This window comes from Excalfactoria chinensis, chromosome 2, assembly GCF_039878825.1.
Source record: "Excalfactoria chinensis isolate bCotChi1 chromosome 2, bCotChi1.hap2, whole genome shotgun sequence".
In the NCBI taxonomy this organism is placed as follows: domain Eukaryota; kingdom Metazoa; phylum Chordata; class Aves; order Galliformes; family Phasianidae; genus Excalfactoria; species Excalfactoria chinensis.
In genome coordinates, this window is record NC_092826.1 from 68,351,703 (window position 1) to 68,375,801 (window position 24,099).

At 37.7% G+C, this 24,099-nt stretch overlaps 1 protein-coding gene across 5 annotated transcripts in view; it reads right to left on the reverse strand.

Annotated features, from left to right (window-relative positions):
• CTNND2 (catenin delta 2) overlaps positions 1-24,099 on the reverse strand; it is a 607,871-nt gene that overhangs the window by 475,464 nt on the left and 108,308 nt on the right. For all 5 annotated transcript variants that reach the window (XM_072330397.1, XM_072330395.1, XM_072330394.1 and 2 more), the window contains exon 2: positions 22,964-23,097. In XM_072330397.1, coding sequence (XP_072186498.1) covers positions 22,964-23,097 — 134 coding nt within the window. The remainder of the gene's footprint in view (positions 1-22,963; positions 23,098-24,099) is intronic.

Sequence of the window (24,099 nt, forward strand, 5' to 3'; positions counted from 1 at the left end):
TTCCTAGTTTAAGATTCCATAATGAACTCTGAAGAGTGATTTCCTCTGTAAATCAGAATTCTTTATAAAGAATACAGTGAGATCCTTCTGTTTTCAGATCTCTTTCTACTACATTCTCTGAAAGCTTTGCCTTTTTGCTCTCTCATAGTTCCAAGAAAATCTCATTTCCCATCAAAAAAGACATACCCATATCATATGCTTATGAAGAAGCTTAAAATGTGAATCCTTGGGTTTACCTACCGCCAATATTCCCCCAGTAACCCACGTCCCTTAGAACAACATGTAAACATTTACTGAACACCTCCAGGGATGGCGACTGCACCACCACCCTGGGCAGCTCATTCCACCACCTGACTGCTCTTTCAGAGAAGACATTTTCTTAACATGCAACCTGAATCTTGCCTGGCACAACCTGAGGTCCCGTTACTAGTTATGCAGCAAAAGAGGCCTACACCCAACTTGGCACAACCTGGAAAAGACCGCTAAGATGATCTCATCCAGCTATCAAGCCATCACCACCATACCCACTAAACTGTGTTACACAGGGCCACCTCCGTCCACATATTTCTTGAATACTTTCAGCAATGCTGACTCCACTGCCCCTCTGGGCAGACTGTTCCAATGTACACAATGTTCACAATGTACACAATGTTCCAACCACCCTTTCTGAGAAGAAATTGTTCCTAATATCCAACCTGAACCTCTCCTGATGCAACTTGAGGCCATTAATTCTCATTCTACTAAGTTCAATAACATACTTAAAACCTTTAAACAAAGAGTAAAACACCAAATTAAATTGAAATCAAAGTGCAGAAATGGCTTTTCCTGTTGAGACAAACATATCATCTCTACTTTTTTCTTTTATTTTTTAATTATATATCCATGTAGGCAAGAAATACATTTATCTTACTTTCCAAGGAAGTGAATAAAGCATCTTTATCCCACAGTGAAGTAATTTCTTAATCCAACAAAAACAAACAAAGATTGATTCTAGCAACTGAAAGCTTTTCCTGTATTAAAATTTGACAGGTGGGAGGAAAGTGTTTTTAAAACTGTTGGCAGGTTTTCTTGGAAGATAAACAGGCATATCAGGCGAGAACATACCAAAATGACAATCAAATCAGGAAAAAGTATAATTTGAATTCTCATGTTTCACTAAGAGCAATGATAAAATATTTAGATGTTATTTTGAAGTGCCTCTTGTTTGTTACTACACTTGCTTGTTTCACTGAAGCCAATACTAAGCAGATGAGATACAAATACACACAAGAACAAAATAATTCCTAACAAATTACTGAAAAGATTTGTATGGCAGATACAGTTTCTTCAGTATTCTCCTCTAGTTTCAAAAACTGTCAGAAAACATTAACTGAGAGGAAAAGAAGTAAACAAACAGCTGCTCAAATATGAAAAGAAATAAAAAACACTACAGAAAGAAATACCAATTTAATTACCTTGCGTATTAAAGACCAGATAATACACTGTTAGTAATTCTTTTCTTTACAAAGAGCCTCATAATTGAATATGCCGGATTTGATCCTCTGTAGCCTTCTGGGAATTCTAATGCAAAAATTCAAAAGGTCCTCTCAAAAAAACATCTCGAGTTTTGCTTTGTTAAAAACATGAAGAAACAGTGCTGAAACAAGTATGCCAGAGGGACTAATTTCAAATTTTTTGCTTGCTAATGCACTTCACTGCGTACGCCCCTAAAATTATTTTCCCGATTTTCAATTTTCTCAGATTAAAACAAGTGCGTTTGTTTTAGTGTGTGTTAGACAAGGGAAGAGGCCTGTTGGTGGAATTATAACCAGGGCAATATCAGTGTACTTTTTTGTATGCTATGCAGTCATGGATCAAGGAAGAGATTCTTGAATAGTAATACTTCTGCGTTACATGAAAAGCAATAGCTGAGAAAGAAAATTCTTTTAAAACTAAGTATTGCTTAATATTGACCAGGCATGAAACTTTTCATTACTAATTTTAAGCTTAAAAGACTTCACAATCTCTTTCTAATGGGTAAAGTTTATGTTTATAAAACTTTTATTTTTTTTTAGAACAGAAGCAAAATATTACTTATTATTCTGAACAGCTCATCACTTGTAGCTGTTCTAAACAGCCTTGCATTACCTTTGATTTATAATGGCTATACAGTACGAGAATCCAATGTTTCTTTTGACTCTACACAAGCTAGTCAGTCATTCTAGGCTATAGAAAGGTAGGCAACTGTACTTAAAGGCAAGTAACCAGTTCCGTGACTTTCCTTAATGTATTTGTCCTTTGCGTCTCCTTAAGCTATTTGCAATGCCTGAAGCCTCACCTGCACTCTGCTTTTGTCACTGCCCTGGTTTAATAAGACTGGTTTGCATCTCAGTACTCCCACTCCCTCAAAACTCCTTCCATGTGATGTCATATGGTAACGAACATCCCTTTGGTCAGTTTAAGTCAGCTGTCCTGATCCTGTCCCTTCCCAGGCCCTTCGCTGCAAATGCCCTTCTCTCTGTACAACACTGCTCAGTAGCAACTATAAACACTGGTGCATTATCAGCACTGTTTTTCTCCTAGAGCCAGAATACAGCATCATACCAGACACTTTAAAGAAAACAGTTTCATCTGAGCTGAAAATAAGACACACGTGTAAGAATAGCCATCTTTTGAGATCTTAAAAGTCATTCCATTCTCAGAAGACATATCACTGCCTCTAGTATTCAAATGCTACTTGATCAATGACACTGCTTAAATTAGCCTGTTAAAAATCCCAGAGCAAACTAGCTAGAAATTTTGAGGTATGGTTTTGTACAACCTATGAGCCGAAAACGCAGAATTATTTACTAAACAAACACAGAGAAGTATCTTAAATGGATGAGATTATTTTCTTAAGAGGAAATGTAAACAAAAATTTTAGTAGTTGCCTACACTAATCATGATTAGAAGCAGTAATTCAACAGGTATAACCTTGACGGATAGATGATGTCCCTTCACCCTAGTCATCACACCTGCTGCAGTGCTCTGTAATTCTTTAGCAACAGAGAACAAGAGGACTTGTTCTTGACCTTAAATTATATGTTGCTATGTACGCAAAAATGAATGGTGTTATTTTGATATCCAGTATCAGTTGTCAGCCACAGCTATTTCTGTCGTAATTACAGAGAGACAATGTAAACGCATAAAGATACGCTTCTGTTCAGCCAGGTAACTGAAATATCAATAAGCTTTCTGTATACTGCTCTATTTTTTTTGACAGACAGTGAGAATCTGCCCTTCTCAGTGACTTTATGGGGCAAAGCATGCTCATTATTGGTGTGGAAAAAAATACCATCTTTGCTGTTGTGGGTTTTTTTGTTGTTGTTTTCATTTTGTTGTTTGCTTGTTTTCTGAGTAGAGGGCTCAGTGGTTTTTTTGTTTGTTTTTCTTTTTCTTCCAGTTTTTAAGATTCCAAGTTGAAAAAAAGTTCAGTATTGAGGAAATCACTTGTTTATCAGCTCTGGCAAAGTTCCTAAGATCTATAATCTATCTCTTTTCTTTTCCTCCACTGCGCATATTACTGCAAGTAAGGATGATGCAGTTCAGACTCGTACCACCACAGCTGTGCAACTCCTTTTATTTTGTTTGGCTTGCAGTGATAACCAATAAAATTCAATGAGCTTGTAAAGGAGATAGCAAAGACAGAATGCAAACACTCAGAACATACAGATCAGAGAGCAGATGCATGACAATAAAAGTGATTTTGTTCTCTCTTTTGCAACATTACTATGCTACCACGGCTAAAATAACCTTGAAGCTTTCACTAAATGCAACAAATTTCAAAATACATTTAATGAGTAACATCCTTAGAAATAATTCCATCTTTTTGCTAAACAAACATGCGTAGCAACCTTTGTATCAGTATTGTATGTATACAATAAGTATATTTTATCAGTTTTTTATATATACATATTATATATTATATATATAAAAAAACCACTTACTGATCATATCAGAACTGAGTTGCTGATGTGGTCTAGATTTACTTCTGCATAGTGATTATGTAATCATAGAAGTTTAGCATTCATCATTTGATCTGCTTCAGAATACCACACTGACATATTTTCTTGCTATAGATAATTAATATTGGCTTTGCATACATGTTGCACCGACTTTTCTAAGTCATCAAACATACAGAAAATAAATTTGTTGATACAAATGTATTTTAATAACTCTCAGAAGCAGAATAAATTTATAGCATATTAACATTTTAAAATTATTACTCTGGATGCTTAACTAATCATTTTCTTTCAGATAGTTCTCTCTAGTCATTGTGTAGAAACAAAACCTAAATTATTTCTTCAGCAAAAGACAGGTAAAGACTGCTCATTTGCAAAACATTGTTGAGTCATTGATTTAATTTTTCCTCTCTTTAGGTTTTGTCAAACTGCAGATCAGCCTTTCCACACTTTGCAAACCTTCTACAGTCTTTTAAAATACAGAAAGAATTAATTCCATATTCCCTACAAGCCTAACAAATGTACAGGAATCTTAACACTGAAGTACAAAACACAGAAAATTAAACAGAGCTCTCTGAAACCTAACAAAATATACTACATAAAGTACGTGTCAGAGGAATTATCATTACAAATTTTTACGAATGTGTTATTTATAAAATTGTTTAAAAAAGATACAAAAAAGTCACAGGATTTGGATATTACATCATTTACATTTGGAAATTTATGTTAAAATTGCTTTCATACTTGCATGTAAGGATTCACTTTTAGAATCAAATGCTGATAAAGTTAATTATAAATCTTCAAAGATGAATCTTTCAAGTTAAGACCAGGATTCAACTGAAATCTCTAAGCCTCTGACTTGCAAATAACCGATATTACAACTAATGAAGTCATTCATACGATATTCATGTGGGTATAACTATGTTCATGGATTAGACCTCTTTTCCACTTATACAGAAATGGGTTGAAATTTCAACTTCTAGATAGTCAAATGAAAACAGTTGTTCGTTCACTTAACAGATCCATCGGACTGTCTGCCCTCCATTAGCCTCTGTGGCAAGGAGCTCATGAGAAATAAGCTCCCAGATATGCAGGTACAGTGCTGTTATGACTGGGAGCTCAGTCCAACTCTTTCCTATTGAAGATAATTTCTTATTTTCCATAACCCACACAACTAACATACTTATGGTCTGCTTCTGTACCACTGTTGATTTTCGGTATTTTTCCCCTCCATTTCCTCTTCAGACATCACTGTCACTGGAAATATTTAGTACCTTTCACAGGCCAGACTTGGGAGTATGGAGAAAAGGCACATTTTGGAGAAAAGAATCCCAGGAGACAGAAACACAACAAGACAAATTCTTGCAAATAAGGAACTTCGAAAGGACGAATGGTCAAGAAAATCCTCTGGAATTTATTAATTCATGTACAGCACCAAGCCGGGATTACACACCTGCTGGGATCTAGAAACAGTGCATTTCTTTGGTTTCTTTATGTTTTGATCCTAAGGTCTCGAAAATATGGTGAATCCAACTGATGGCATGAAGCCTCACTCAGCTTACTGACACAAGCAGAATGTTGCCTTCCCAGACACTAACTACCTGCCAAGGCTCTGAGGGCAATAAACCTATGTTATGTGTGTTGTCCCATTAGCCAGTGCACACAGATAATTAAGTTCTGCTTAGAACATCTTCAGGAGATTCTGATAAATGACTATTAAAGCACACTGAAAATCAAGTTATTCTAATCTGGAAATTGCATGACAGGATCCAGAGGTACCAGCAATAGGCAATGATATTACTGTTATGAGCAAAAACAATCCTAATAGAGAAAGGCAATCTCTTTATACAACACATGTCCTATCCACAAAATTCAATAAAGTAAATCTCACTTAAGAAACAAAATTAAGACAGATATGCCAAGTGGACGGCAATCTTCATTCTGCAGAACTATGTTTTCTTTGAGACTAAAATTTGAGAAGTGCACAAGTGACAAGTTCATATCAACCAACAAACTTTACAAAAATAAAATCCAACCTTGAGGAAAAAAAAAAATCCCTGTTTAACAAGCCTTTATTCAATTATCTTAGAATGCATTCAGAACAGTACAACCTACTGGGAAAAAATATAATTAAAAAAGCCCAACCAAACTCACACTGTCAGATGCTACCTTTAAGCCAAATCTAGATGGTATCTAAGGAAGAAAGCATATCTGCTTATGTAGTAACCAAGAAACCTTACTGGAAAACTAAGCAGCCGAAATTATATAAACTCACTGAAGTCAATATAGCTTTGTAATCATTAGAAAAAACGCTCTTCAGTTTTATTGACAGTGATGCAACAGAAGGAAATCAGGAAAGGAACTGCTGATTTTTTTTTGGAAAAAAATAATATATAGTTTATTAGACAGTGTAAGCTGCAACCTTATTATTATACTCCCTTTCTGGGCACTGCTTTAATACATAAAATCATAGAATGGTTTGAGTTGGAAAGAACCTGTATGATAATCTAGTTCTAGCCCCCTGCTATAGGCAGGGGACACTCTCTCCAGACCAGGTTGCTCAAAGCCCCATCCAGCCTGACCTTGAATGCTTCCAGGGAAGGGGCATCCACAACCTCACCGGGCAACTTGTTTCAGGGTCTCATTACCCCCAGAGTAAAGAAATTTCTTCCTGATATCTAGTCTAAATCTACCCTCTTCCAGTTTAAAGCAGTTTCCCCATGTCCTGTCACCACCTGCCCTTATAAAACGTCCCTCCTCAGCATTCCATCTAGGCTTCCTTCAGGTACTGGAAAGCTGCTTTAAGGTCCCACTTTCTCTTCTCCAGGCTGACGTCCACAGAAAGCCAAGAAGGTGTAAAAACAGCACTTAAAATGAAATCCACTAAACCCACAAAACTAGAACAGTGTTGTTGAATAGCATCTCAGTAAACTATATGATAACAACTCAAAGCAGCTCAAGTATGGATTTTCTTTAAAGGACCATGTACTTCGTGGGATTTAACAAATAAGGAAGGGGAGGGTAGGAATCTGGTATTGGCCTATGGCTACTGCATGAACAATCAGATAATAAACAGGCCACAGTCTTGTTTGTGTCACATAAAATACTAATCCGGCATTTTGACACTGGAGTTTCTTCTAAATAGGCCCTAAGAGAACAAAAATTGTCTCCAAGTGAACAATCTTTATTTTCATAGCAACTACTTAAGCATGATAGAGATAACAATCATTGTACAATATCCTAACGTACATTACTGTAATTATCACACTGTATTTCTCCTGCAACATTAGAAATAGCGGAACAAATACCTGGAAATACTTCAGCAAAGCCCAGGATTAACCCAAAGAATAGTCTCTTGCAGACCTGACTGCATTCAAGAATTGTTTGACTGCTCTCTGTGTCATTGAGAACAAGCTGGTCAGCAAGCCAGCTTATTGCAGCAGCTTGAGTGGTCATTCAATTCCATCTGTTAAGAATAACTTGCTCCGATTTCCTGTCTAATTGCATATATGCTATACACAGATCATATCATGATTAATTTTCTTACTGAAGTCATTTCTTACTTGCCTCACTTCATTTTATGCAACACGAGGTGCAAGTCACATAGGTAGATGCAGAACTAGTTCTGAATCCTGTGATGGGATGGCTCAGCTGCTACAATATTAATCTTCATCACAGAGTGTACAACACTGTTTTTGCACCCATTCCATTATTTGCCAGCTATTCGCCTTACACAAGCAAATGACTGAAAAAAGCATTCTGTCTCCCTGAAGGGACCTAACCTGTTCTCCTCATGTACATATACATGCAACTTGCCTGAAATTTAAGAAAAAGTTACTATTCCCAATTAAAAAAAAAAAAAAAAAAAGCACAGAACAAAGAGATTGTGAAGAGAATTGATCAGTTATATAAAGTTTAAATGATTTTAAAGGATGTCAAATTTAAATGTGAGGCTACAATTACTCTTTTATATTGTTAAATTCAGGAAAACATGTTTCGTTGTTTGTTGTTGTTTTTTTCACCATCTTGCTCTCCTGTAAGCATTTGAGTATGGTTGAGTTTGAGAAGTAATAGTTTTGACTCTAAAACCTGCTTAAAAAGTGAAAACTTCATGTAAAGATGGAGGATTCGGCTAGGAAAAGAAAAAAAATAGATTTTACCAAAAGCTTCCAATATCCCATTCTGCATTCACTAGTTTTCTCCCTCATCTACCCATCCCATTGCTGGATTTATTATTTCATGTCTTACCACTTAACACAAACATTAAACATTTATAAAATTATCTTCAATAATCAGTCTTCCCCAGTCTTAAATTTTGTTTCTTTAAGTGTTAAAATTGAAGTAATCACATTGGTGGAATAATTAAGCCACACCATCCTCAAGCAAAGTGCACCTTCCCTGTCTAGGTACATGGGTATAAATTAAATTTTGAGAGAAAAAAATCTGCATTATTATTGAATTAATCATCACAAAACATAAAAAGTCACCTACTCTCATCTACTCCTAAAAATTTAATCATTTCCAACACCAGACTGAGGCTGAAAAATTATATAAAGCTCAGAGCCTCTCTACATGACCTGTTCCATTACTACGATATCCTGTACATTAAATTTCTGCTGTGTCTTGTCTGAACTACCCAAGCTGCCATCTACAGCTGCTGCTGCTGGCTAAACTGTATGCCACTGCTGAGAACATCTCAGTGCCATCATCTTTGCCATTCCCTTTCGAGTTTTTGTGAGCTAACGTAAGATCATCCTTCAGCCTATCTTTGTTAGCTTAGCTTCCTAAAAAAAAGTTCCCTAAAAATCTCCTGTCAAATCATGTGGTTTCTGACCATTTTGATATCCCCCCAATGGACTATTTCCAGATTCTCAACATCCCTTTTATGTTGCTGATTACCAATAACAAGACATTGCTGTCCAGAAGCAGCTTCATCAGCTCCAAGCAGTGGTGGTAACGGCTTTTTTTAGCCCATAAGTCACGTTTATCGTTTCTTCTAATGTAGTCCACTAAGGAGTGTGTCTTTTCTGCAGTGAAAGCACACCACTGGCTCAAATTCAGATTGATATTCATAATTACCCAAGGTGCTTTTCATCAGGGCTGTCACTCAGCCTGATACTTCCCATCCTAGACTGATGAATGGGATCATTCAACCTCAGATGCAGAATTTCAGTCATCTCACTTTTAAATACATTAAATTCCTGTGACTGAGTCCTCAGGTTTCTCAAGGTATCAATATGCTTTAAGACTTGAAGATCTACTTCAGCTGTACAGGCATTATTCACAAATTTGCTGAGTGTATTCTGCTCAGTTCTGTCATCCAACTCACTAATAAATTAAATGGCATGAGTACAAGAATCAACCCTTTAAGAATTCCATTTATTAGTTTGCTAATGAATCATGTTACTGATGACTATCTTTTCAGTCCAGTAATCTAGCCAATTTTCAGCCCACTTAATACCTAGCCTGTGCTTCCTCAGCTGACTACTGACAATAAAGTGGGAGAAGCTAACAGGAGCCCTAATAAAGTTCCAGTCACATCATATCACTTATTTCCCCCCTCACTCACATTGTCAGTCCTTTACCCTACAAGCAATACATTAACTGCACTTAAATCTGTGTTGACTCTACATTTACCCTCTTGTCAGTCCCATTTCTGGAAACAATTGTGAAATAGATGTGTGTCATGATCTTTCCGGGGAAAGAGATCGACCTGACACGACCTATAGATCCCTCCCTCCATCCTTCTCCTTATCTTAATGATTGGTATAGCAATAGCCTTCTCCTGGATCTCAGGACTTTACTCAATTGCCATGTTACTGCTGCTTTGCAAACCTATCATCAGAAAAACCCCTTCATAATCTTGGCACAGGGTCTGAAGAAGCTGAACACATCCACATTGCCTAAAGAGGCACTGAACTCCTCCATGTTACTGTCCCTTGTCTGCAAACAGCTAAAAAAAGGTGAAATTTCTGCCTTTCCATGTTTTCCGTCATTACATTCCTTCCAGCATTCATCTATAGACGAACATCTCCCTTCTGCTACTCATCTATTGCAACTTTCACTTAATGCCCAGAAATTTAGCTCAGAATAAGCTTTGGTCTTCCTGATTTTTATTAGTGTATTTTCCCAAGAAATAAAGAACAAAATAAAGTCAACTTATGAAGCACATTACAGTAGACACGTACTTAGCTTCTAGATCAGCATGCATGTAAGGTTAGAAATTATAACCTATATTATCTGAAAGACTGATGTAGGCTTTGCACATTTAAACTTTCATCCTGAAGGGAATGTGGATGGCTAAGTCCCTGAAAGTTTTGTAGGAAAAAAAAGGAAACATACCACACGAAAAAATCATTTTTCCCTACTATAATATAAAATAATTGATGTACCATTAATTTAAAAAAAAAAAAGTTACTGTTGATCTTGTTAATTCATTCACTAAGATAAATGGAACTGAATTAATCTGTCTCATGCTATGCCGTTGAGCAATGAGGAGAAATATCCTTGCAGACTGCAGAGTGTTTATACATATATAAACCAAATAATATTGAACTTTCCGAAAAAAGAAAAGCAAGCAATTTCAGAGCACGACTGCAGGGATATGTTAACTCCATAATTTGATGACTCTCACGAGCACATACTGAAAAAGGAAAAGTAAAAAGTAAAAATGACCAACAAGGAAGGCATATGTCAATAATTGAATCATAGAATCATAGAAATATAGAATTACCCAGGTTGGAAAAGACCTTCAAGATCAAGTCCAGCTGCAGCCTAACCATAGTACCCTAACTCTAACAACCTTCTGCTAAATCATATATCTGAGCACCACATCCAAACAGCTCTTAAACACATCCAGGGATGGTGACTCAACCACCTCCCTGGGGAGCCTATTCCAGTACTTGACTGCCCTTTCTGTAAAGAAGAATCAGAAAACATGACAATGAAAATTCTTATTCTCCCTCAAACATTCCATCAAAATCTTAACTACTGGATACTTTTTCATGCCATGTAAAGGAATACAACTGCATGCTATATGCATCCCACTCTGTCATGAAGTACTTTTTTATTTATATGTATTCTTACAGATTCACAGACACTCAGTTCGCTTTCTAGAACTGTACTGATTTGAGTCATTAACTTAGCTTAGCTCTTCTGCATTTAAGCAGGCATTGCTGTGGCACATAGTATCAATGAATTTGTATGCCTGAGAATGAATCTCTCACACAGAAGTACAGCACAAGTAGCAGTGCCAACTCAGTGTCAGCAAACAGGCGCTGAGTCAAACCTCGCTGCGTGGCTATCAAATTTATAACGGGCAACTGTCTGCTTTCTACAGTCCATCATTCAGTCTCAGCTTGAGAAACCTCTAAAGAGGATGTCAGTGCTGCAAATAAACCAGTGGGGGGGCTTAGAAATCTTTATAGACATCAGTGTAGAAAAGTAAGAGCTACATACACCTTTTATGATGCTTTTCAAACCCAATATGCATCACTGTGGTACATCCAGTACTTCTTTCAGAGGCAGAAGAACTGATCTAGCGTTATACCTGAATTCTGCCATGCATTTATTCTGCACACAGAAAGAGCACTGGATGAACCCACATTATTAATTTCATCCTAAGAATTTAAACATTATTTAATGGGGTTTCAGAACTCACAGGTGAATGAGAAAGCAGGAATATGATGTTCTTACTTTATATGCACAGCAGGAAGCATAGAGATCCAAGTCCTCTGAGAGGTGTTTATTCGCTTGCTGATACCAGAGTTGCACCAAAGTCCTTTTCTGCAGTTGTAGTAATAAAGAAAATGCAAACCTATGATAGGTTCAGCTGTACCAGAAGGTTGTCTTAAATTGTGGCTGGAATGCACATGATGGTGCTTGGTTGGTTCTTGCCACAGTCTGCCATAAGGAAACAACAAACCAACCAAATGAATGAAACATCTATCTTCACAGCACACGCAACTAAAAACACTTGGAAAGAAGAACAGTATCCTCAATGTTCTGTGACTTGGAACAAACAGAATGGCGCAAGCTGTGTTGGAGTAGGCTCTCATACAAAAGCACTGCTCCATGAAAGAAATACAGAAGTTTAAATAGTTTGAAGGGTCTGTTTTCCCCCTGCAAACAAAATTAGTAAGTTCCCATATTAGTTTGGAATTATTCAGCTCTAGAATGTCAAAGCTTTGAAAATTTCAGTTCATTAAAAATTGGTACGTTACTAGTTGACAAAAAGATGAGGTAAGGCTTCCAGTTTAACAAGTTAAGTATAAATCTTGAGGATTTTCAAGAATATTTGCTGACTTAGTATAAAGAATGATGCCTATTTATAGCATAAGATGCAGTTACCATGAAGCGCTCTGTCAACAAAAGCTTCAAATAATTGTCTACACTGACAATGAAGTGAACAAAGATGGGCATAACTATACACAGGAAAGACAGTATCAAAAAATAAATAAACCCTCAACTACTTTGGAAGAGGAAAATAGTACTCTTTCCATGGCTACCAGTTGAAAAACCTGAAAACATATGTATTTCAGTAAATATATAGTGAAAACACAAACAGGTTTGAACCAAGATGTATTGCTATGATGGAATGTGATAGATGGTGAAAATGGGATATTTTGTTTCAGAACAGCACAGAGTACAGCTCTTAAATCCACCCATATACATTCTTAAGACTATGAAATACATTGAAGTGAGCAGATAATGTCAGGATTTTTTTTTCGTTGTACTCTTTTCCCCTACAGAAAGACTTCATTGAAAAACACTTATCAGTGTGAACAAAAACTGAGAGAAATCCTAGATAGAGATTCTTGCAATGGTATACAAAATTTTTGAATTAAAACTTAATTACACAGCCGGGCATGTAATTGCAATCTTACTTTCAGGATGGATAGATAATTGCGACCAAGCAATAACACTGCCAGGTTAGAATACCTAATTAACCAGTAAAATGCCATTCCAGAGTAAACAATTATTCTGGAGGGTGCTACACATCTGAGGAAGGAAGGCTCGATGCAGACAGGTTCTAGTAATAGGGAATGCCTGAATAAATGCAAAGAAATGCTTTGCGAGCTCTCAAGGAGAGACAGGCATGGAAAATGAATGAACACAGATGAAATTAAGCAGCAGGGCTCACGTTTTGGAATAACCAAGGAAACAGACAGCAAGCAGCTATTTGCTGTGTGACCATCCAGACTGAAGAAATTGAGAGAATACTAATGGAAATAGAAATACTTCTTCGTATGCTGTCAAGTAGATAAGCAGTAGCCATTTTTCACTTTAAAAAGTTGCAGTCACGAGATATTATTACTCAAAAAGCTAGGTTCTGGCACATCAGAAAAATTTGTACTATCATACGTAAGATAAGTGCACAAAAGGTTGTGTCTGATCCGAGAATCCCTCTCCCATTCCCCACAGATCCACATCCACAAAGAAAGAGTGCACTGAAGAGATAAGTAAATATACATGGCCCTAGGGCTCAAGAGAGAATAATGAATTGATTGATCACAGCTGTTGAAAATGAAGCCAAACTCATCTCAATGTGAACAGGAATGCAGAGGTAACTCTGTTTTAGATAGACATGTTATACCAGAAAAGCATTTCAATTGACTGCATAACTAGCCATCCCTTACAGAACTGCAGACCCAGGACTAAAAACTAGTTTCAGGTGTGCTACCAGTCAAGATATGATAGCTTCTGTAACCTATTATATTTGTTTCTATACTGCAATCCTTTTATTGTAATCAACAGTATCTTTCACCCATGCAATTGCAATAGGCATTCAGCACATTGTCCTATTCTTTTCTGTAGATCCCAGCTATTCCCTCAGAGAGTGATGACCTGCTCAACTTCTAACTAGTTAGTGGCTTATGAAGTAGCAATGCAACATCACAAACATATGACAAGCCAGCAGAGCTGAGCTATGCTGCCTGCTGGAAGTCTTGTCCACCAGGCCTGTACAACAGCTCATCCTGTTGGGTTCAGAGGAAGGACTGTGTTCCCCATTGCAGAGCTTTTCAGACAGCTTTATGTGATCCAAATAATGAACCATTTAATAGCTCAGCTTTGTACCAAGCTTGCAAGTCCTCATGACTAACCCTTGTCAGGCTTTCTCCACCTAAACTTTCCTTGACCTGACTGCAGCTTTATAATTACTTCATTTTGCTGTAGCAGCAATTTTTTTAATTGAACAGGTACCTATAGTAATTTGTTGTGGCCGTGGTTTGTATGGATGGCAATATCAAGCAGTCATTCTGTGTAGAGCGAGGCATTTAATGCCACTAAAATGATGAAGTGCAGGCCTGATACAACAGCAGTGACCCACAGAAGCGAAGAAGTAGTTCAGTGCAGGCACAAAAGGGATAAGAGTTAGGCCACCAGTGTGGAATTGGAGACCCCATGGCTGTAGCAACTCAGCTATACCAGCACTGGGAGGCTGTGTATGTAGATAAGACTAACATCAGGTTTCAAATCAAACAAATACAGAGTGCTCTAAAGAGAGCTATGGGTGTCAGCTAGCTTCAACCCACATATTCCTCTTCAAACCAGGGGATGCTGGGAGTCATAGTAGTAAGCAGATTTTGGATAACAGGATTCATATTTATATGTGATCTGTATTGCAACTGCTATACTTCGTTAAGTATAGTTTCTAATTAAATAGAGATTTGAGTGCATTGCTGTGTCACTGTGCTAAACCAAAATCCCCTGTAAGTAACTTCAGATTGATAAAGTCCCATATTGTACATTAAGCCCCCTACACGTAGAAGAACATGGCTGGAGAGTACTGCTTGTGACAAGGTTTCAACAGCAATGACAGAAGGATATCCTAGAAGAGAGGTTTCCAAATGAATATAGCTAAAGCCTTATCTCACCTAACCATTAACCATTAACCTTGGGAACAATATAAGAATGTAGTCAGGGACTGCCGAGATGCGACCAGGAAGGCTAAAGCCCACCTGGAGCTGAATCTAGCTAAGGAGATAAAGGATAATAAAAAAGGGTTTTTTAAGTACATTAACAGCAAAAGGAAGGCTAGGGAGAATGTGGGCCCCATACTAAGTGAGGGGGGTGTTCTGGTAACGGGGGATGCTGAGAAGGCGGAAATACTGAACGCCTTCTTTGCCTCTGTCTTTAGTGAAAGGGCTCTCCCCCAGGAATCCCAGTCCCCGGTGGTTGATGAGAGAATCTGGGGAATGGGAGATTTCCCTTTAGTCAGGGAAGAGGTGGTCCGTGAGTGCTTAGGAAACATTAATGTCCATAAATCCATGGGACCTGATGGGGTGCACCCGCGGGTGCTGAGAGAGCTGGCGGAGGTTATTGCTAAGCCGCTCTCTGTAATTTTTCAAAGGTCTTGGAGAACTGGGGAGGTGCCTGAAGACTGGAGGATGGCCAATGTCACCCCAGTCTTCAAAAAGGGCAAGAAGGATGACCCGGGTAATTATAGGCCAGTCAGCCTCACCTCTGTCCCAGGGAAGGTGATGGAACAGCTTGTGCTGGATGCCATCTCCAGACAACTGGGAGAAAAGGAGGTTATCAGGAGTACTCAGCATGGGTTCACCAAGGGGAGGTCGTGCTCGACCAACCTGGTGGCCTTTTATGAAGATGTCACTAGCTGGGTGGACGGGGGGAGAGCGGTAGATGTAGTCTACCTTGATTTCAGTAAGGCTTTTGATACGGTCCCCCATGACATCCTTATAACAAAGCTGAGGAAGTATGGGATAGATGAGTGGACGGTGAAGTGGATCGAGAATTGGCTGACTGGCAGAGTGCAGAGGGTTGTCGTTGGCGGTGCGGTGTCTGGCTGGAGGCCTGTGACTAGTGGTGTCCCCCAGGGGTCTGTGCTGGGTCCAGTCTTGTTCAACATCTTCATCAACGACCTTGATGAGGGGATAGTGGCCACCCTCAGCAAGTTTGCTGATGACACGAAGCTGGGAGGATTGGCTGACACGCCTGAAGGCTGTGCGGCCATTCAGAGAGACCTGGACAGGCTGGACAGTAAGAAACCGGATGAGGTTTAACATAAGCAAGTGTAGAGTCTTGCATCTCGGTAGAAATAATTGCATACACCAGTACAGGTTGGGGGAAGACCTGCTGGAAAGGAGCTCTGCTGAGAGGGACCTGGGCGTCCTGGTGGACGACAGGTTGGCCATGAGCCAGCAGTGTGCCCTTGTAGCCAAAAAGGCCAATGGCATTCTGGGGTGCATTAAAAAGAGCGTAGCCAGCAGGTCAAGGGAGGTGATCCTCCCCCTCTTCTCTGCCCTGGTGAGGCCTCATCTGGAATACTGTGTCCAGTTCTGGGCTCCCCAGTACAAAAAAGACAGGGATCTCTTGGAAAGAGTCCAGCGGAGGGCCACAAAGATGGTGAAGGGCCTGGACCATCTCCCCTACGAGGAGAGACTTAGGGAACTGGGTCTGTTTAGCCTTGAGAAAAGAAGGCTGAGAGGGGACTTGATCCAGGTTTATAAATACCTGGGGTGTGGGAGCTATAGTGGCGAGGCTGGTCTCTTTTCAGTAGTGCGTGGGGACAGGACTAGGGGCAACGGGCTGAAACTCCAGCATAGGAAGTTCCGCACGAATGTGCGCAAGAACTTCTTTACGGTGAGGGTGACGGAGCACTGGAACAGGCTGCCCAGGGAGGTGGTGGAGTCTCCTTCTCTGGAGATATTCAAGACACGCCTGGACGCCTACCTGTGCGACGTGGTGTAGGGAGCCTGCTTTGGCAGGGGGGTTGGACTCGATGATCTCTAGAGGTCCCTTCCAACCCCTATAATTCTGTGATTCTGTGATTCTGTGATTCTGTGATTAAAAAACAAAGACAAAACAAAACAAAACAAAAACAGAAACAAAAACAACTAACTCCCTTGAGCCACAGAATGTGGATTTGCTGTTTGCATAGAAGAGGAAAGTATCTGCACAAAGGGTAGCAGTAGACCCATGCAAAAAACTACGGCTACGCTCTCACACATCATGTTATACATGTAAAACCTCTCTCCAAAACAAAGGGAGTGATCTTTGACCAAAACTGCAATTTTATCTAGAGCAAGAGAATTTATGAATTAAGCAATATTATTTTTCTAGAATTTTAAAGATAACTGTAAATACATAGTTAAGTTCTAAGTCTTTTGTTAGCCTTTTATCCCTCCAAAACAGAGTGGTTCTGATCAAAGACATCTATAGAATAAGTTCCTGTCACCAGAAATTTCAAAGACACGCTTCATTTCCACCACAAAGAGGAAACATAACTATTAGGTAAGTATATATCAAATATTGTTAGTCTATTTTGTTATTCTAAACCATTTAAATATAACTGTTCTATTTAGAAAGATTGGCACAGATGGGATGGTGCTACAATCAGAAAAATTGGTGCAGATGAGATGGTATTACAAAGGGAAAGGAAAGGTGCTCACCCATCTTCGAAGATGTAGTCTTGCAGGAAGGTCTCCACAAGGTGGAGGGATATCCAACCAGAGACCCTTCCTCAGGTGCTCAATCAGTGGCTCAGGCTGTGATTCAACAGTTCCCATACAACTCATAGATAAACTTATTTGGGTAGTGTTGCATCTTAACTCTCAGGTAATTCATTACAAAGTTCAATCTTTGCTTAGCGTTTATTGAGTTCTGGTTTACACCAGGTGGGGATAAACAGAATTGTAACATTTTATCAAATACCATTCATGGTATTCAACAACACGTTAAGGTTTTGTGGGTTTTTTTTGGATTTTTTTTTCTTGGAGTACAAAAGATTTAAATTGTCCACAGAAAAGATACAATTCCATAGCTCCATTTAGCAGCAAATGCATCCAAGAGTAGAGAACACACAGAAACAGATGGAAAAGCACAATAGAATGACTCAAGTTTTCACAATGACAAAAAGGAACAAAGAACCGCTAAAACAATGATGAAAATTTAATTGCCTTCAAAAATCCTTTTCAAAACTCTAGTTACTAAAGCAAGCTGCCTGAAAAGTACTCGCAAGACAAGTCAAAGAGGGGTCACTGTGGAATCCAGGGGATGCTTTTACTGCTTCTCTTTCAATCCCAAATAAAACAAAACAAAATAAATAAATAAATAAAAGAAGAAAAGAAATAAAAGCAATTACTAACCAAACCATTCAGTTTAGTCTTTTAACAGCACTTTATTTTCTCCATAGAATAGGTAGGCTGTTTTGAAAAAGACATGGGCCTCAGAAAATCTTTTGTTATGCAAATAAACATAGTTGTCAATTGATCCTCCTTAATTCAAGCAATTCAGGCTCCTCTCAAGCAGGAGAGGAAGGCAAAATAACCTACTTGGAGGAAAATAAAATATATAGAAACACAACATTGACAGCTTTTAGATAAGGAAGTGGGGAAGGCACACCCAGCTCCTCTCCCACTTTTCAAGCTCTATGTATTTAAACAGGGTCATCATGTTAGACTTTCTGAATCATTCTAAAAACTACTAAAAGAAGTTAACCCATGGTTTGAAGTATATTTTTACAGCGGCTTTGAGACCAACCCTTGAAAACATCTTGACTAATCAATACAACACAATTCCTCAAAAAGGAAAACAAAACACTCACCAGTCAACCTGCCTTGTCACAAAGCTGCCTTCTAGTCTTTTGAGAGGGTTAATTTTAACTTACTCAGCTTTATGAAAGCAGACCCAGATTAAATCAAGAACTCAAGAATCCTGTAGAGCAGAGCATAAAATACGTCTATGATTTTCTTTCTCACCAACCACTGTGATCTCTCTCAAAACTCCAGTATTGGGAATCACTCATCTTAGAAACAATCCCATCAGCTTGAGAAAGCATCTGAGAAGCAACACCTCTACTCACACAGCCTTATATTTTATGTTGGTCCATTCTGCACCCTTGCAATCATGCTATCCAATATATACACATTTGTGGTATTCAAAATATGTAATGCAGTCAAGTTCCTGTTGCTGTGTATTAATATCTAAAATAAATATACTAATGAACTGAAATATGATACAAGGAAGAGGGACCTCTGAAATATTTTAAAACCTCATTGGAAAAAAATGATAACTCTGTAACTAAGGTAGTGAATATATTAGTACACTGCTGAGAGAGATGGTGGAAAAAATATATAAATTGAATATAATTAAACTAAAATGGAACTGCCAAAATATGCAAAAGCAAAGACGGTGCCTGATGTGTGAGGACAAGCAAAATATGAATGTAAAATAATTGAACCTATTTAGAAAAATCCACAGAACACTTCAGGTTATTACAGTAATTATTGATTACCACAAAGAGACAATGAGATTTTATTTATTTTGGTGAACATCACGCAATATAGCTTTCAGTTTAATTGGAAAAGTAGCTGTAAATGTCATTCTGTGAACAGATTCATAGATAAGTACTTGGACAACTGTATGAAATGCAGTGACAAAATGATTTCCTAGGCTTCTGTCCTTATAACACTAGAAAAGTAGTCTGGATTGAAACATTCACCTAAATTTACGATTTCTTTTCTGAAATCTCAAGGATGATATATAGATGTAGAAAAAATAATCTGGCAGAGTAAATAAAAGAAATGAAACCTTCCATCTTTTAGCGTAATTTTCATCTGTAGTTTTACTTACATATATAAAATGTGAATAACATACGTACATTTGTCTCCAAGAAGTATGAATACCTAACAAATAAGTTCCCATAAGTCATGCATGTATATTACCCTCATGTAAGAATGACACACATTACAAAGTAATAATGACTATGTGTTATGCACGCTTTTAGACTAGTTTTAGCTGGAATTTCTGTAAAAAACAGTAAGTTTGAAAATGATAATATTGTTAATATTTAAAAGTACCTTTCTTTAGCAGAAATATAGGTTAGCCTTACAAAGCTGGAACAGATTTAACAATAGAGACCACTCTTTTATCCTTGCTTTAACAGAATTATCAGCAACCATCTCAAAGCCACACACTTCTGTTTTCTCCAGAATCAGCACTGTGACTTAAAGAACATATTAATCAAGCATTTCCTTAAACAGTGCGAGAAATGTTCCAGCAGTGTAAGAGACTAAGGGCTTTTGTTTTGTTTTGTTTTTAAAGGGAAGTGAAGACAAGAACCTGAAAAATAGTAATTTGATTTGAAATAGGTAGATTTCAAAGCAATTCAGAAGAAATACTAAATGTTACACAACTTCTTTGCATAAGCTTTATGATAGAAGAGCTGCTCTCTGGAATAGGCAACAGCTCAGATGGTGAAAAAAAAACTAAACATGAGTCACAAAATCTAAGAGAAATGTATGATACTATTTCTGCATTAAACATAATTGTCAGTGCCTCAAGAGCTCTCTCGCTCTTATGAAATTATTTTATCTCATGTCCTCCAAGCATTTTCACTAAAAAAAAAACAACCTTGCCAAAACAGCCTTTACTACATCACTGTCATTACATCCATCCTCAGCTTCCAGGAGAGCTGTTTCTGCATGCCAAGAACTGAACTACTGTGAACCACGTGTCTATAGATCCCCAGTAAAAGCATCAGCTTTACTATGTATTTACTCAAAAGGCTCTCCAGCAGCTATTTCTACCTTCCAAACAGCATTATGAACGGCTCTCTTCCCAGGAACCTTTTAACACTGAGTAGGATCAAAAGTCCCTTGCACAGATGAGAATACTGAACCAAAAACATACAGCACTTTTTGCAGAAGAAACATGATAGATGCAATAGGAAAATCATTATTTCTGTTTGTTGAAAAATGTTCCTGGTGTTTAACAGGTACAAAAGCAGACAACAATCATCAAAACAAAAGAAAAAGCAGGTTTCACTCTAGAGAAGTTGATAACCCCTCCTCCTGATGAGGATAGCTTGAAAATATCAAAGCTAAAGTTCACTGACATCCCAAGATTTCTTAAAAATGCGGTGTGTGATTCTTACCTCCAGCAGTGCCTATGACCTTGAAGAAGTTAGAAATGAGAAAAAAAATGTCTGAAACATGAGCATTATTCAGCATGCCTGAGAAGATATTAAACGCAAACAAAATGTCTGCTATATTAAAGCAAGTAGTTCGGGATTCCTTAAAATAAACATAACTCCTCAGCAAGAAAATATAGGCTTCCACTTCTACATTGTCACAAATTCCCACCTTGAAAAGCATGTAGCTAAATGTTCCGATCCATTCACAACAGTATGAATGCCACTTCACATTAAAGGCAAAATTGTTTTTAGATCCAATAAATCTGTTCCTCAAAGCAAGGGACAGCACTTAGGTCTTCAAATGCAAAGCTTCAGGTTTTTCCAATAAATCATTTATGTTTCGCATAAAAATTAAAGCAAACAAACATCACATCTATGACTTCTCTGTGCCTTCTTCCATATATCCTGTCCTCTTCAAAGACAAAAATACTCATTACAGTACTCAGTATCGTAAATCCCACTTCACTCTAATGCAGTCACACAATGGTGCAAGCATAGACAATTCCCAAAAACTCCAGTTTCCTTCTGGACTTCCATTTAAAATCCTTTTGGCTGGTGGTTTCAGTGCCAAGTTCCTTTAGTCCTCTCTGATTTATACATAATTTTTTTTTTGGGGGGGTTGGAGGGTTGTTATTATTTATTCATTTATCTTTGTGCAGTTGCAAATTCCATGGCTAAGCCCGTTCCAGAAGAATGACCACAAAATTCAGCATCAGAAAAGTAACTTCTCAATACTCAGTACTGTGTTTCACGTTCCAACAGAAAAGTACGTGGATCTTCTACCAGCATGACCCCCATGTCCATTTTTTCAACATCAGAAAGCCAATAGATAAGACAGATACTTTTCATGCAAGAAATAACACATTCTAAAACACCAGTCTGAAGTCAAAGCAATGATACAAGCTAAGGCAGCACTACTGTCCTGGAGGAAAACATTCAAACAAACAATCTGTGGGTAAATCTAATACAACATTGTGCCATAAATCCTAAAACACAACTCTATTTTACTACCTTTCTTTCTTGCATCCATCTTTACAAAAAGAGAAAATATGAATAGCCTCTAACACCCAAAGGAGAGAACTGATACATATCAAAAATAAAACAATCAGCACAAGATTGCTTTTTTTTTTTTTTTTTTTTTTTTTTTTTTAATAAATGCCCAATGATTCAACAGCTATTATTGCAATGGCATCAGATATCATTAACCAAATTCATGTTAATTTCACTAAAGAAGCACTAAGAAACTTATGCTGATAAGATCACTACTTTATAATGGGAGGAACAACCAAGATTGCTTACAGGAAGGAGAAAGCTGACCAAAAGCAACCATCTATGTCCCTTTCCAGGACACTTGTTGCTACAGCTGAAGCAAATGAGGCAGTAGTGGAGACTAGGTGTTTTTATAAACCAGAACACAAACCATCTCTTGAGGTACAAAGAGGCATCAAGTAAAACCCAAGACAATCACCCAGTTTTTACTGACATAAAAACATCCAAAACTGTCTTTTTAGAATCATGCAAAGTATCGCTCAAAAGGTCTTTTTCCTTCTAAGAGTTCAAATACTTCTGGTTTTAACACTCCAAGGCCAAAAGCTTCTATCTCTGCCCAATTTTTCTCTACAATAATCTCATGCCATGTTGTGCATACAGTAAGAATGAAAACAAGCATATAATAAACTTTAAACTGTTGGTATTCTTTAAGTCTATTAAACAAAATTTCCGAAATAACAAACTTTCCTCAAAGCTACTATTTGTTATTAGTTCTTAAACACCATGAAACCCCACATGAAAATTGCCAACAAGAAAATGAGAGATCTTTCAAATCTATTGTCCATAATAAAGACTAAATGTGCAGGAGAAAATCAACACTTCAATTACACCAAAGCTATTCTAGGACAGTACATGGAAGCATACTGACACAAACAAATATTTTATGCAACTTGCAACTTGTTCCTAATGAAATTATTCAGGTACTGCCTACGAAACCTTGGTGAAATCATCAAATCATACTATTCTCTTCCAACATACAGACACAGTGCTTGCATACCTGTTCTTTAACTGATGCTAGAATGGCAGACGTTGTCTCAGTTTCAGAGCCATCCCCATTGGATGTGTTCAGCACAGGACTGAGGGAGCTTGTCTTATCAGAAGACGAGGGCTGGTCTGGAACAGGCATAGCTTCTGCAGTTTATGGAAAAACAAACAAAAAAAGATTTATTTCAGACTATGAATAATTTTTAAAATTCATTTCAAAGCAAAATATATCTCCCAGCCTTACTCTAAAATATTCACCACAGTACATTTGGAGAGGATTCAAATCATTTACAGCTGTGATTTTCATACAGTATTCCAGTGGCAGCATCCAACACTAAATTACAGTATCATGAAAGTAATGAATCACAAAGTGCTTTGCAAACAGTAAACCAGCTAACAATACAAGAGAAATGTAACGCTTCCAAGTGCTGGCTTCCTAATTCAAACGATTACTGTATTTTAAGTCTAGTTGACTATGCCTTTATTCCAATCTAGAGGGTGATCTTAAAGATATTTTATCAGAGTACTCTTGAACAAACAAAAAACACAACACACCAGCTGTTAAGCCATTTTTTGATCCAAAAGAAGACTCATACTACTTGCAGGAATTACTAGTATTACTTGTTTGAAAAGGACAATACGTTTGTTTGGTTTTTTTCCTGATGCTAAGCTATATTGTAATACCTCCACTTAAATGCCACAGCAATCACCATTCACGTCAGTGGACAAAAACTTATGCCTTGGCTCTATCCTGTTTCACATAACCCAGGTTTTTGTGAAAACAAATGTTATTTATTTATTTTAATGAAAAGAAATGTAAAGTCTGAAGAGAAGAAAAGGGGACTTGGCTAACAGCAACATACAAAATTCAGGTCACAGATTAAGAATCAGCATATCACCCTGAAAAGGAAAGCAGAGCTCTAAGAGAGGGGAGATTACATTCTATAAAAGTTTGGATCTAAGCTACAGTACTGCCCAGGAACACTCATTCAGTGTATATGGGGAGTCTTTTTCAAAAGCTTCCTGAAGCTCAGGAGATTAGCTTTCTTACATACCATAAAAACATGAAAAAGCAGATTATTTAAAAAAAAAAAAAAAAAAAAAAAAAAAAGGTTTTCACTGACAAAGTGAAATTTCCCTACATCTCAG